Below are 15,021 nucleotides of genomic sequence, written 5' to 3'. Positions count from 1 at the left end.
CTTCTGTGTGCCCTGTCTACAGTGAAGTACCCTGCGGTCTCAAGGGTACCTGAGGGCCTGGGGGCGGGGGACAGGGCTGGGGGGGTGGAGTGGTTAAGCACTGACTGGATGTACGTCCCCAGTTAGAAGTTTAAGGTCGCTCTTTGTGGGGGGCTTCCATGACCTTGACCCATGTTCTGAGCTCTGCAATCGCTGTGCAAACCTGCAGCCTCCCCTGTCTGGGACGTTCCCATTAGCACCGCTCACCGGCCTCGCTGCCTTTCTGCCCTTGGTAAAGATGGGTCACCTCTGGCACCCAGAATCTAGATATCTTGGGAGCCTGTGCTGGGGGAGGCATCCTTCAGATAGCTGTGGGGCAGGGATTTCTTTCTGGGACTCAGAGCTTCCTGGAGCCTCTGTGGAGCCCCCAAGTGTCTCTCTGAACATACGTTTGGGCCGAGCTGCCAGAGGGGCAGAGACTCCAAAGTTGGCTCTGGGCTACCAGGAGGGAGGTCTCGACAGCACGGTCTCTCCCTTGCTCCAGCCTCCTGTGTGGGGCCCTGTGTAAGGGGACAGTGGCCCTGCAGGCCCAGAGAGGCCTTGCGTGGCTGCTCCCTCCAGTCAGGTCTTAAGACCCTTTAACTGTCCTGTGGAACGCACCAAAGAGCTCCCAGCAAGTACTGTAGGTCTTCACAAGGCGGGTCAGGCAGATGCCAGGTCTGCCGTGGTGAAGGGGCCTTGGTGTGTGACCTTGTGACGCTCAGCAGCCTTTCAGCTTGAGGGAAGCTTGGGGCTGGAGGCCCCTGGCCGTTCCAAGGGAACAGGCTGCCTTTCAGACACTCAAAGACCTCGGGGGTCAATCCTTTTTGGAAGAGGTACGCTTTCTTTATGAGAAGGGAAGAGATATCTTCCTTTCTGTTCTCATGAGTCAGTGACCAGAGAGATGATGGGATCTGGGGCTGCCGTTCAGGCTGGCGGCGTTCTCAAACTGTCTTGTTCATGCCCTCGTTCAGGCGTGACTGAGAGGCTCCGGGCTTCCCATGAGCTCGGGCTCGGCTCGGCTGGTGTCTCTGTAGACACTCTCAGGCAAGAGTGGTTCCATAGAGCAGGGGACTTAGGACTGGGTTCTGCCCTGGGGCATCAGGAGAGACTTCCTGGAGGTGGTGTCCCTGAGCACGAGAGGGCTGTTTGGAAGCTCCTGCCTCTTTTAGTTTTCCGTCAGCGGCAGCGGCTCCCCGTCAGCTGCAGGCCGCTCAGACATGCCCACTCCTCCCTGCATGTCCTGCTGCCAGTTCCACACAATGTGGTGGCCTTGATGGCCCTGGGCATGGCACCCTATCTTTTCTTAGCCTTGGTGAGACCCGTGTTTCCTGTGTCCTTGCTGCTCAGAACCAGTCTGGGGTCCTCAGGGGGGCAGGCCTGGCCTCTGGGACTGAAGTCCCCTGTGAGCCAAAGCCTTGCAGCCATGGGAATTTCTCTTACCTTCATAAAAGAGAAGACACCTGTCCTGGGGCATCCGTCAGGGACTTGCTGGGAGTCACACTTTGTGAGCACTGGAGGTTGGGCCTGCTCCAACAGCTGCTGGCTCGAAACCCCTCTGGGTTGGGAGGTGCTGCAGATCAGGTCAGACCAAGGCAGCTTGTATGCAAAGAGGTGGTTCAGAGTGGGCGTGGCTTGGTCTCTGCTGTCTGCTCAGCAGTGTAATCACCTTGAGGGGGGCTGACCCCACCCTCCAGCCAGGGCAGACGCTTGGCAGCCCCCATGTACTGCCTTTCCCCCAAATCCTAGGAGCAGGTTTTCTCTGTGCCCACTTACAGGCAAGAGCGCTGCTCTAGGAAGCCTCCTGTCCTGCCCAGGCATCCCTGGGCACCTTTCCGCCCAGCTGTAACCAATGGCATAGCTCTTACATTGGTTCCCAGCACTGGGCAGTACCAGGCCCTGCCTTGGTCATACCTAGAGACAGCAGTGCTTTCTGAGGCAGGATGGAGGCTTCTCCTCAGGAGGCCGCTGGGCTGGGGTCTGGAGTGGGGGGGCCCTAGACAGGGAGGTGGGAGGCATGGAAAGCCCCCGAGCAGATGCCGGAACGGTCTGCTGTGGCCCCGCCCATGCCCTCCGACCCCACAGGACTACAGTTTGGGTTGTAGCTCGGGGATCCTTCTTGCCACAGTCTGGTAGGTGACAGCGTTGGCCTCGCTTGCCCGTGTTTTGCTGTGTGCTTCTTCCGTGACAGTGCCGGGAAACTGACAAGCATGTCCTGGAGAGGCTTGTTTCAGCTTTGCAGACACACGGCCCAGGCAGGTGGTAGGCACGTGCTTAAGGCTCTGCGTGAGGTTTGAGTCTGCACCTCAGGGTGCAGGTGCCACCACCGCCAGGGCACCCAGGTTCTGGGGCCCAGGGCTCTTCCTGGGCCGGAGACCCGCACTCCCTGCTGTGCTCTGTCTGCCGCACTTGGGGGCCGCTGCGGCCCTGTTAGGGGCTCTGCCGTGCGTCGTAGATTACTTTTATTTTCTGTGATGACACCTCACTAGGAGGAAGCTGTCCCTGGGGCCTCTTAAAAGACAACTCCTATTAAAGATGAGCGGAGTTTACCAGATCAGCAGCAGCATGGTGGGAGATGCCAAGGAGGCTCTGGGCTCTTTCATGTCGGGGCCTTCTGGGGAGGACAAAATGGACTTGGGAGACCTACAGGGATGTGGAGAGGGGCTGGGCGCTAACCTTTGAGATGTATCCCCGGAATACGGTCAGCTTGAAGAAAGCTGTGACGACTGTGACTTCAGGGCTCATCCAGAGCAGAGTGCAGTCCTGTGTCCACCTGGGCCACCCGCCTCCTGTTCTGGCTGAGGTCCCACCCAGAAAAGAGCGGACAGGCCATGCCACTGTAAGAGTTTCTGGCTGATGTCGCAGAGCCATTTCCCAAACGGCTGATGGAGCGAGGGTGGGGCAGCCTGGTGTGGCCAGTGACTAATCCAGTGACGGGTAGCTGCTGGTACCCTCTGAGCCCCCTGCTTCTCCTCCCCAGGGCCGCCCAGAAGCTCAGCCTGGCCTCCAAGCGCAAGAAGCACCACCCACCACCCACGCCCGCCGCTCGGGGCTCGTCCACCTACCCCACGGACTTCAGTGGCACTCTGCAGCTGTGGCCCCCTCCCGTGCCCCCCTGCCTGCTCAGGGCTGCCTCCAAGGCCAAGGAAAACCCCAGCAGCTTCGGAAAGGTAGATCCCGCCCGAGGTCAGGTGGCCTGGGAGATGGAGGGCCCTACTTTCTCCTCCAGGGCCACACTGGGACGGCCGGACCGGAGCTAAAGATGAGGGAGGAGCCGAGCCCCTGGGAATCAATGCCTAAAAGGGCACAAGGGGTGTGGATCTGGGGTGGGAGATGACAGGAGGAAGCTTGTCCCTCCCGTCCCAGGGACATGTTCCAGGACAGCCATGTGGTGGGGTGTCTGGGCGTGGGACCGGGGCTGGTCTGGAGAGCCTCGTTCTTGCTTCATAACCCGCTGGATGCTGCTTTTGGGGTGGGACTCTCAGCTTTGGTAGAGTCAGGGCGTGCGCCCAGCCCAGCCAGATGGGTTTCAGTTGGGGGAAGAGGTCTAGAAATGGGGAGAGCCCTGTGTGGTGATGGGACAAGCTGGTTGGTTCCAGACCTTCTTCCAAGGGTTCTGGTTTGATTCCTATGATTGGGCCCAATGGGGTACCCCTGTGGCGGGCCTGCGCAGATACCTGGCTGAGGTGGGCTCTATGCCCTTAGGGTGGAGAGGGGATCCTGACGTCTGGCACATGTTTTTCACTGAAGCTCTGCCACTACAAGGGTGATGTCCCCTGCCAGGCATCCTAAGAACTACGGAGTTGGGCCTTCTCGATTATTTATGCCCTGCATGCTGCCCCCGCCCTTGGCGCTAGCCCTGAATGCTCCGTGCCCTGCACACATGGTCAGCACTGACTAGTGGGATTAGACTCCTAAATAGGGACCAGGGAGGAAACCGAGTGTTTACAGGCCTTCCTTCCAGAAGGGAGGCCTCCTTCTGTGGCAGATCCCCAGAGGAAGGAAGGACTCTCTAGACAGGGCTGCCCAGACAGGCAGCTGCAGGCAAGTGGGAGGGCCAGGAGCTCCTTCAGGCCCTGCTGACTTCACTGTGCACCCTTTCAGCGTCCTGAGCAGCTTTCCTGGCCCTCAGCCTCCTCTCAGAATGCTAATTGGTGGCTAGAAGCCAGGCCTCCTGGCTCCTCCCTTCCCCTGGGACGGGGGGACACACCCCATGGTTTCCTCAAGGCAGTCTGCTTGGAGGTGGCCTCTGTTGGGTGGAGTATGGGAAACAGACTAGCCTGGAACTGAGTGCAGACAGTTGTCATGGGAGCCACACGCGTGTTCAGTGTGGTCAGTCGTGCTGTGGTAGAGCTGGCTCAGAACGTGTTTCTCAGTTCTGGACTCACCTGCGGCTGTGTGACTCTGAACCGTCACCTGCTCCTGGCCCCAGGCCGAGGCGTCCCAGTGGTGGCTTTAGTCGGGCAGCCCAGCCGTCCAGGGCCTGATGGGGCCATTTGGTGAAGCTCTGTGTATGTGCAGCTCCAGGTTGGGTAGACACAGGTGGTCTGCCTCTTTTAGGACAGCCATACTACATAGTTCTTGGTGACAGGTGACATCTGCCTCCCTGCCCTTTTCTGTTGGGAGGAGAGCTGTCCCTGACCATCCCCCACCCCACTTCCCGTGGCTGCCAGCCCCTAGCTGCCCTCACCTGTTACACCAATAGTGTTTAGTAGGTGAGGCTGGGGGCACCCGTGCTGTCCAGTGAGGAAGGGAGGGAGGGAGATGGGACCCAGGCCTTACTGATTCCAGCACCCCAGTCTCCTCTCTCCACCCGCCACAGCTCTAGGACAGGCAGGTGGTTCCCACTGGCCAGGCTGTCGCTGTTCTGGCTGCAGGTATGGGCCTGGGCTAGACCTGGGGCGGAATGGTGGGAAAGGTCCAGCCTGCTCACTTAGCTTGTCTGTCCGCCTGGCTTCCCTCCCTCGGGGGGTGCGGCAGGGGCGGCGGCGTGGGGGGGGCAGTGTGTGCCTGGGGCTATGGGATGAACAGTCACAAACTCCTCCCTGGACATTTCAGCTATGGGATGAACAGTCAGTCACAAACTCCTCCCTGGACATTTCAGCTATGGGATGAACAGTCAGTCACAAACTCCTCCCTGGACATTTCAGCTATGGGATGAACAGTCAGTCACAAACTCCTCCCTGGACATTTCAGCTATGGGATGAACAGTCAGTCACAAACTCCTCCCTGGACATTTCAGCTATGGGATGAACAGTCAGTCACAAACTCCTCCCTGGACATTTCAGCTATGGGATGAACAGTCAGTCACAAACTCCTCCCTGGACATTTCAGCTATGGGATGAACAGTCAGTCACAAACTCCTCCCTGGACATTTCAGCTATGGGATGAACAGTCAGTCACAAACTCCTCCCTGGACATTTCAGCTATGGGATGAACAGTCACAAACTCCTCCCTGGACATTTCAGCTATGGGATGAACAGTCAGTCACAAACTCCTCCCTGGACATTTCAGCTCAGGAGGGCAGCTGCTCTTTACTGCCCCTGGATTTGGGGGCTGCCAGGTCTCTGTCGCCCGACGGAGAAAGCCTTCTTTCTGCTGACCCTAGGCCATGCAAGGCTCCCCCCGAGACCAGGTGTGCTGTGAACCAGCCCCTGTCCCTTCTCCCCCTGTGGTCCTCGCTGGCTCTAGGTGTTATTAGCAGTAATGTCACATCATCTGAAGTGCCTCCTGAAAGAAAGGCGGTGGGTATTGCCACAGAAAAGAAGTTAGATTACAGCCAGTGTCTGACATTAATGTGCTACTTAAGATAATTCATCATACCGTGGTATTAAGAAAGACATCTCCGGTGTTGGGTGCTGAGCGGCGCCCCTCCCCCTCCCCACATTGGTCCACCCCTGGGGAGCTGGAAGCCCTGCTTTTATGTAAAGCATGCTTCCCCTCCCCCAGCTCCAGAGGCTCTGTGGTATCTGCACACTTGGGGGGGGGGGATGAGGATGCTCTTGTCTTCTGAGAGACCCTGTCATTTCCCTGAGGTAATGACAGGTTCTTTCCAGCAGACAATGGACGGGGGCAGTGGGGGGCAGGCTGGACGAGATGCCCTCCCCGCCTGGGGACTCGGGATTAGTGTCTGCTGAAGAGGCACCAGGAGACATCAGAGCCAAATGGGAGCTTCTCCAGGCCTCCCCACTAGGCACCCTCTCACATCTCCAAGACCCATCTGGTTCCTGAAGTGGTGAGGAGTTCACGCTGGAAAAAAAAATTGCCCAAAATTACCTGGAAGTGCACATTTTCGTCTGCATTCAGCAGCGTTTGGAAATGAAATCGTTTTGTTCGTGTCACTGGGGAATAAAAGAATCGATTCTCGCCTGGTGGAGCCCAGGTTCTCAGTAGTACAATAGCCAAGTATTTCTTCGCTCCTCTCTCTTCCCCAGAGGGTGGGACACGCCACTCCACGGGAGGCTCCGCGTATCAATGTCCCCTTGCCCACTGGGAGTGAGCCTGTGGTGCTCCCGCAGACCGCCCCCCTAAACCAATTTTGCAGCATTATGTATCTGTCACTTACAATTAAAATCCTTGAAAAATATTGGTTCTGAAATGAGTCCCTGGTAATTTGATTCCCACCAGTGTGAAGTCAGAGCTTTCCTTGGAGAGGGAAAGGTGTGGCCTCCAGCAGAGGAGAGCCCTAGCTTGGGTGGCTCTTGAGGAAGTAGCCCCTGCCTGCCTCATAGCAGCCTCAGCCTCCCTCCCTCCCTCTGCATTGCTGCACCTGTGGGGAGTATCATCCTCCACACGGGTTTTGGGGTGCTGTGGTGCAGCTTTCTGTGCCATCCTCGTATCCTCCGTTGCATTTTCATTGAGGGTTTGGGCTCCCTGTTCTGGGCCTTCTGGACCCCGGCGCGGGCACTGGGCGCATCGGAATCTCCTTTGTTTCTGCCGAGGCCCAGGCCGACTTGTTGATAGCAGAGCTCCAGGAGCTCAGGTCCACCTTCGCCCTCCCCTCTTCCACAGGCCTCCCAGCCTCAGTTTCCTCATTCCGCAGGATTCCAGAATTCCCTCTTCTCAGGTCTTGTTCTCGTCCCGTGGAATTTCCTCCACGTTTGTGCCCACCCTAGTTTCTCTCCTTCCTGAGCTTTTCGAGCCTGGCTTCCTGAGCTGTTTCAGGGCAGAGGCAGCAAGCCTGGAGTTTCTTCTCCCACAGCCTCTGAGGCCCCTCGCCTCCCTGTGGGCTTGTTCCTTTGCTCATCCGCGGGCGTGCCTGTTGTCTTCCTGGGACACAAGGCCTTCCAGGAAGGGCTTTGTCCCGAGGCTGGTGATGGTGCGGTCTTCAGGTGTCCCCGAAGGAGTGATGCCCAAGGTGGGGAGGCAGGGAACTCTCTGTCTCCGCCAGCTGTCCTCCCTGCCTCCCCTTGTCTCCTGCTTTGCCGGCTGGCTGTGCCTCCAGCCAGCCTTACTCCACCCCAGGCTCCGTCTTCTCTCTACCCCGCTGACCTCATGTGGGATCCGCTCAGGCAGCATTCCTGTGGTGTGGGCACCCATGCTGAGACCTGGTCTGCTGTCCTGACTCGTGCTTGCCTCCCCTGCCCTGTAATTAGTGGCCAGCTGGGTGCAGGGCGGAGCTCAGAAGCCTGCTTCTGCCAACCCCCAGGTGAAGGTTATGCTGCGCATCTGGCCAGCCCAAGGAGTTCAACGCTCAGCCGAGTCTACATCCTACCTGAAGGTGGACCCTCGCAAGAAGCAGGTGACTCTCTACGACCCTGCTGCTGGGGCCCCAGGCTCTGCAGGCCACCGCCACGCCCCCACAGCACCGGTCCCCAAGATGTTTGCTTTTGATGCCATCTTCCCCCAGGACTCGGAGCAGGTACGGTGGAGTGGGGACTCCTGGGTGCTTGTGATAGGATCAAACCTGATCCGCTGCAGAATGGGAACTTAGCTGCCTGTTGGGCCTGCTGGGTCTGCCTCCCTAACAGTCCTAGCCCAGGGCCTTTTCCCCAGCCTCTGCCTGGTTCTCCAGGCCAAGTGTTGGGCAAACACTGAGCTCTTTAGGCCCACCCTGCTGTGAAACTTTTGAGCAGCTATGCCTTCCCCTGGAAACTAGGGACACTGGGTGCCCGCGTAGCACACTGAGCAATGGCCATGGCTTCCTTATGCTGTGTTGTGGGCAGCCGCTCTCAGTGCTGGCTCGGGCGTCTGGGCACATGTGTCTGGCTACCTGTACTGTATGTGTCCTGTCTGCTGACTGACTTACGTGTCCTGCACTTTCCATACAAATGTGGAAGGGCCCAGTGTCTGTCGGTCCATGGGCGCTGTGGGCTGTCTGTATGTGTGTGGCCAGGGCCTTAGGCTTGCAGCTGTAGCAGAAGATACCTGCCTAATTCCTGCTGGGTTCCTCCCCAGGCTGAGGTCTGCTCAGGGACCGTGGCTGAAGTGCTCCAGTCTGTGGTTGGTGGAGCTGATGGCTGCATTTTTTCCTTCGGCCACATGAGCCTTGGTAAGTGCTCTGTCACTCCTGTGCACCCCGTGATGCCTTCTAACTGTCCCCCACCTTGGCTGCTGCTGTCACTGAGCCCGACCCTGGTTGGGGAAGAGAGGGGTTCTCCCTGTGGATGTGGGTGTAGGGGATCTTACAGCGAAGCTGAGGCAGGCAGAGCCCTCAGAGTGGCTGGATGAGGTGTCAGGGCCATCTGGGTTGGCCCTGAGGACCCTAGGCGGGTTCCTGTGCCTGGAAGGTCCCTTGAGGGCAGGTTGTGGAGAGGTAGCGGTGGTTCTCACATGCCGCTGTCTCCCAGGCAAGTCATATACCATGATTGGGAAGGACAGCTCGCCCCAGAGCCTGGGCGTCGTGCCCTGTGCTATCTCCTGGCTCTTCAGGCTCATTGATGAGCGCAAGGAAAGGATGGGCACACGCTTCTCCATCCGCGTGTCTGCTGTGGAAGTGTGCGGCCACGACCAGAGTCTACGGGACTTGCTTGCTGACGTGGCTTCAGGCAGCCTTCAGGATACCCAGTCTCCGGGCGTGTACCTGCGAGAGGACCCCGTGTGTGGGACACAGGTACACCGATGCGTTTAGCCTTCCTGGGACTATGTAGGAGGGAAGAGGGAGCACCGTGCTCAGCCTCCAGACATTCTGTACATGCAGCCTCCATCTCTGCTCTCACAGCTCCAGAACCAGAACGAGCTCCGGGCACCCACAGCGGAGAAGGCAGCCTTCTACCTGGATGCGGCCTTGGCAGCCCGCAGCACCAGCCGTGCTGGCTGTGGGGAAGACACCCGGCGTAACTCCCACATGCTCTTCACCCTGCATGTGTACCAGTATCGTGTGGAGAAGTGCGGCCAAGGAGGAAGTAGGTGCATGGTGTGGATGCACGCCTGCGTGTGTGTGTGTGCATACGAATGTGTGCATGTGTGCATGTGTGTGCATACGTGCATGTGTGTATGCGTGCGTGCGTGTGTGCATGTGTGCATGTGTGTGCGCGCGTGCGTGTGTGTGTGCGTGTGTGTGCGTGTGCGTGTGTGCGTGCATGTGTGTGCATGCGTGTGTGTGCGTGCGTGTGCGTGTCTGTGTGCATGTGCGTGCGTGTGTGCGTGCGTGCATGTGTGTGCGTGTGCATGCGTGTGTGTGCGTGCGTGTGCGTGTCTGTGTGTGCATGTGCGTGCGTGTGTGCATGCGTGCATGTGTGCATGCGTGTGTGTGCGTGCGTGTGTGTGCATGCGTGCGTGTGTGTGCATGCGTGCGTGTGCGTGCGTGTGTGTGCGTGTGCATGCGTGTGTGTGCGTGCGTGCATGTGTGTGTCTGTGTGTGCGTGTGCGTGCGTGTGTGTGCGTGTCTGTGCGTGTGTGTGCGTGCGTGCGTGTGTGTGTGTGTGTGTGTGTGTGTGTGTGTGTGTGGCATTTCCATGGGGTTGGCAGCCCCTTGAGAGGGCCTTGTGGGTATCTCTGCCCGCCTGGGTGGGCTGTGGGACAGGGTCTAAGGTGCCCAGACCCCATCACCTGCTTGTACTGTTTTCAGTGTCTGGTGGTCGCAGCCGCCTGCACCTCATCGACCTGGGCAGCTGTGAGGCAGCCCTCAGCAGAGGTGGGGAGGCTTCTGGAGGACCCCTGTGCCTGTCTCTGTCAGCTCTGGGCAGTGTCATCCTGGCTCTAGTCAACGGAGCCAAGCACGTGCCCTACAGGTGAGTGTAGGGCAGGCACCGGCAGGGTGACCTCTGCGCAACTGGCTGTTGTGATGTCTGGGGGCCTGAGTCCAGGGCTAGCAGTTGGCCGTAGGACTTTGGGGACAGGGACAGGCGCAAGGACGTAGGTGACAGGGCACAGTGAGAGCTCCACACATAGCCTCTGCCCCTCCCCCAGCTTAGTGGCATACACCTAGCCTGGCCTCCCACCTAGACAGCCCGTCTCCCCAGCCTCTGAGTGCCCCCTCGGCTTGCAGGGACCACAGGCTCACCATGCTGCTGCGTGAGTCCCTGGCTACCACCAGCTGCCGCACCACTATGATAGCGCACGTGTCGGACTCACCAGCCCACCACGCAGAGACGCTCAGCACTGTGCAGCTGGCTGCTCGTATCCACCGCCTACGCAGGAAGAAGGGCAAGGTGAGCCTCAGCTCCTGCTGCCCCCAAGGGCCCCCAGGCTCCCACACCCTCTACAGCCCCCCCACTCTGGACGGCAGGGAGGGGAGGCGGTAGATGTGTCCGGCGGCGGGTGGGTCTCTTATGCCTCTGGAGGAGTACCCAGCCCCGAGGCCCTGAAGCCCTGGAATTGTGTACCTACGATGGGGTTTGTGTTGTAAGGTACTTCTCGGGAATGCTGGGTATTCCGAGGTCGCTGCCCTAGGTCCGGGTGCTACGCTTGCTGTGGCATGGCCTTCTCTGCCTGTGCCCCCTCCCCACCCGTGAAAGCTCCCCAGAAGCCCCTCCTATGTTCTTTTCCTATACTGTGATTCCCGGTCCCTGCGGGCCTTGCTCGGCCGCTGGTGTCCCAGAGTCCTCACTCCTCTGCTGAGGGGTCAGAGTCCAAGGAAGAGATGAGATGGGGCCAGGGCTGTGTGCCGACGGGGTGGGTCTCCTCACAAGGGTCTGTGTGCTGTCCCCAGTATGCCTCTAGCTCCTCAGGAGGGGAGAGCTCCTGTGAGGAGGGCCGGGCCCGCCGCCCCCAGCACCTGCGGCCCTTCCACCGACGCACCACGGTCCCGGACCCCAACCATCCGGCGCCTGGCCTTTCTGCCGACCCTGACTACTCATCCAGCAGCGAGCAGTCCTGTGACACCGTCATCTACGTGGGTCCCGGCGGGGCAGCGCTGTCAGACCGCGAGCTTACTGACAATGAGGGCCCACCCGACTTTGTGCACATCATCCCCGCGCTGAGCCGCCGCAGGCCCTCCGGGGGCCCCCGGGACGCCGACCACTTCCGCTGCAGCACATTTGCAGAGCTGCAGGAGCGCCTCGAGTGCATCGACGGCAGCGACGGGTTCCCTGGTCCCCAGGGTGGCTCTGACGGAGCCCAAGCCAGCCCTGCCAGAGGAGGCAGGAAGCCCTCGCTACCTGAGGCCACATCCCCCAGGAAGGCCGCGGGCCCGCCTATGGTCACCAGCTCCCCTGGAGGCAACCCTGGGCAAGATGCTCGCCCCAGCGCCTCAGAGCCCACTAAGACTGGCACACAGGCTGATCAGAGAGTAGACGGTACCCGGCCCGAGCCACCTGCCCCAGACAAGACTGCAGGAGGTAGCGGCAGGAGGCCACTGCCCAGTCCAGCCCCTCCGCCGCCTCGGCAACCGGAGGCTCGAGGCGTCCCCACAGAACCCGGGGGAGAGGGCCCTGACAGTGTGCTTCGGACACCCCCTGTGGGCATGAGCGGGCAGATGGCCTTGCCCCCGCTGCCCTCAGACACAGCTTATCCTTGCGCGTCTGCTCGTGGACGCCATCTGGAGCGGGGCCTGCTGACCACCACAGTCACCCTGCAGCAGCCAGTGGAGCTGAATGGCGAGGATGAGCTGGTGTTCACGGTGGTAGAGGAACTACCTCTGGGGGGACTTGCAGGGGCCACGCGACCCTCCAGTCTGGCCAGCTTGGGCAGTGACTGTTCCCTGCAGGCCTTGGCCTCAGGCTCAAGACCAGTCAGCATCATTAGCAGCATCAATGATGAGTTTGATGCCTACACCTCACAGGTGTCTGAGGACCCAGGAGACCCCGGGGCGCTCCTAGAGGGAATGGCGTGGCCTGGTGACAGTCCAGCCTCATCCATCGGCTCCTGGCTGAGCGACATTGGTGTCTGCTTGGCTGAAAGCCATGGTCCCACACCACAGCCTCCCTTCAGCCCTGACTCTGCAGCAGGGCCTGGTCCACCAGAGTTTCCCACCCCAGACGGTCCCCAAGAGGACAGCAAGTTCAGGCCCTCAGAGTGTGGCAGACCGGACAATCCCGGCTCCGCCCACGGCTCCCACCCTGGGGAGGTGGTCACAGCAACTCAGACCCGACCCGGCAGAGAGCCTTGGGCCAGGTCTCCACACGAGGCAGCCTCAAGCCAGACCATCCACTCTAGTCTGCCCCGGAAACCCAGGACTACCTCAGCAACCAGCCGTGCTCGTCCCAGCCGGGGTCCATACAGCCCTGGGGGCCTGTTTGAGGACCCTTGGCTTCTCCGGGCAGAGGACTGTGACACACACCAGATGGCCTCCACAGGCAGGGTCCCAAGCCCAACCCCAGGCTCCCCTCGACTGCCCGAGGCCCAGAGAGTGGTGGACGGGTGCGAGGTGACGAGAGTGCCCAGGAGGCCGGAAGCGGTGGCTAGGATCCCGCCCTTGCGGAGGGGAGCCACCACACTGGGAGTGACCACGCCTGCCGCATCCTGTGGGGACCCTCCGGGGGGAGACAGTGGTGCATTCAGGAAGCCTGAAGACTACCTCCAGCAGTAAGAAGAGTGTGTCTCCTAAGGGGGGAGCCTTCTTTCCAAGGCCTAGCGGGGCAGGGCCCCCGGCCCCACCTGTGCGCAAGTCTAGCCTGGAGCAGAGCACGGTCCCTGCCCCCACCCAAGCCTTGGGGCTGACCCGGGCAGGGGCTGCCTCTGCCTTCCGAGGGGACGACGAAGCCAGGCCCAGTGGCCGGTCTGACTACTCCGTTTCCAAGCCCACGTCCAGCCTGAAAGCCAGAGCTGGCAAGATGGAGCTGGCACACCGTCCCGCCGGCCACATGTCCCTGGAGCGGTACGAGGGCCTGACACACGGCAGCAGCAAGGTCAGGGAAGTCCCAGCACGGCCACAGAGGGCTGTGCCCAGGTTGGGTGTGCCACCCTCCAGCCCCCCACTTGGACCGGCCCCTGCCTGCAGGAGTAGCCCAGCCAAGGGTGTCGGGGCCTCCAAGCCTCCGGCTGGTGGGGCCAAGGGTCGTAATCTAGGGGCCAGTACATCGCGGGCACTGGGTGCTCCAGGGAAGCCACTGGCCCCTGTGTCCGGCAAGACAGCAAGTGGCCCTGTGCCAGGACCCCGGGTAGCTCCCCCGGGCTGTACCTGGTCTTGGGGCCAAGGTAGGCAGGGGCACCATCATGGGCACTAAGCAAGCATTCCGGGCTGCCCATAGCCGTGTCCATGAGCTGGCAGCCAGTGGATCTCCTGGTAGAGGTGGCCTCTCCTGGGGCTCGACCGACTCGGACAGCGGCAACGACAGTGGCGTGAACCTGGCGGAGGAGCCGCCGCCTGTGAGCCCCGCCCTGCCCTCCCCCTACAGCAAAGTGACTGCCCCGAGGAGGCCCCAGCGCTACAGCAGCGGCCATGGCAGCGACAACAGCAGTGTCCTGAGCGGGGAGCTGCCCCCTGCGATGGGACGCACTGCGCTCTTCTACCACAGTGGCGGCAGCAGCGGCTATGAGAGCATGATCCGTGACAGCGAGGCCACCGGCAGCGCCTCCTCGGCCCCCGACTCCATGAGTGAAAGTGGGACGGCCTCCCCGGGCGCCCGCTCCCGCAGCCTCAAGTCTCCAAAGAAAAGGGCCACAGGTGGGCAGCAGTGAGGGTCTCTGGGCACAGCACCCTGTGGTTTGGAGACCTGGGAAATCCTCGCCAGTGCACTTGGCCCTAGTGGACCCTGATCCTCCCCCACCCCCAACAGCTGGGTGTTGCAGCCCTGTGGGCTCCTTACAGCTCCGTGGAGTGCTATGTTCTTGGTTCTTGGCGTTGGGCCTGGGCTCTCCACCCTGATACCTCACCCTGTGTGGTCTCTGGGATAGTTTACAAATGCCAGGTGTGCATAGCCCTTGGTTGTTTCTAAGCCATGGGGGCCGTACAGCCCTTCACAGTGTAAGTGTATAGATTTAGACCTGACACTGGGAGCTATCTTTGAACTGTTAATGCACATGATCCCAGCTGACACTTTATTAAATACTCCCGGGACTTTGTTGTACGCAGAGGTGCGTGGCCTGCTGTAGTTTATGAGCGCTCCAGCGTATTCTCTTCCCTGACTCCCACTCTAACCCAGAGACTGGTTCTTAACCCCGGCAGGGTAGTGAGGCAAGAGTTTGGGTTCAAGCTAGGCAGTAGGCATTGCGTCAGGCTCTGGACTGGGCTCTCCCTGGCTAATGTCCCCAAGAGCTCCTGCCAGCGCTGCTCTGGTTCCCTCCCGGTCGACCAGCAGGGCAGGGAAGATGTCAGAGCAGTAAGTGCCAGAGAGCTGTTCAGGCGAAGTGACTAGCCCCTGGCTGTTTCAGGTCTACAGCGACGGAGGCTGATCCCTGCCCCACTACCCGATGCTGCTGCCTTAGGCCGCAAGCCCAGCCTTCCTGGGCAGTGGGTGGACTTGCCCCCACCCCTGGCTGGCTCTCTGAAGGAGCCTTTTGAGATCAAGGTATATGAGATAGATGACGTGGAGCGCCTCCAACGGCACCGCCTGCCTCTGAGGGAGGACGAAGCCAAGGTAAGGGAGGCCATGGTCAGAAGCTGGGATCCCTGGAAGGATCATCTGATAGGCTCTCTGGGCCCTTGGAGATTCATCCAGGCAGCCCCTGACATCACCTTTT

The 15,021-nt window shown here is 60.4% G+C and overlaps 1 protein-coding gene across 1 annotated transcript in view; it reads left to right on the top strand.

Moving 5' to 3' along the window:
* Kif26a (kinesin family member 26A) overlaps positions 1 to 15,021 on the top strand; it is a 36,255-nt gene that overhangs the window by 19,281 nt on the left and 1,953 nt on the right. The window contains 11 exon segments of the mRNA XM_005068313.4: positions 2,999 to 3,188; positions 7,667 to 7,879; positions 8,416 to 8,509; positions 8,808 to 9,070; positions 9,179 to 9,362; positions 10,028 to 10,190; positions 10,448 to 10,610; positions 11,111 to 12,877; positions 12,879 to 13,505; positions 13,507 to 14,005; positions 14,713 to 14,918. Of these exon segments, the coding sequence (XP_005068370.1) occupies positions 2,999 to 3,188; positions 7,667 to 7,879; positions 8,416 to 8,509; positions 8,808 to 9,070; positions 9,179 to 9,362; positions 10,028 to 10,190; positions 10,448 to 10,610; positions 11,111 to 12,877; positions 12,879 to 13,505; positions 13,507 to 14,005; positions 14,713 to 14,918 (4,369 nt within the window).

This window comes from Mesocricetus auratus, unplaced genomic scaffold, assembly GCF_017639785.1.
Source record: "Mesocricetus auratus isolate SY011 unplaced genomic scaffold, BCM_Maur_2.0 Super-Scaffold_15014, whole genome shotgun sequence".
Classification (NCBI taxonomy): domain Eukaryota; kingdom Metazoa; phylum Chordata; class Mammalia; order Rodentia; family Cricetidae; genus Mesocricetus; species Mesocricetus auratus.
The sequence above is the reverse complement of the archived record's forward strand: the minus strand, read 5'-3'. Positions and strand labels throughout refer to the sequence as shown.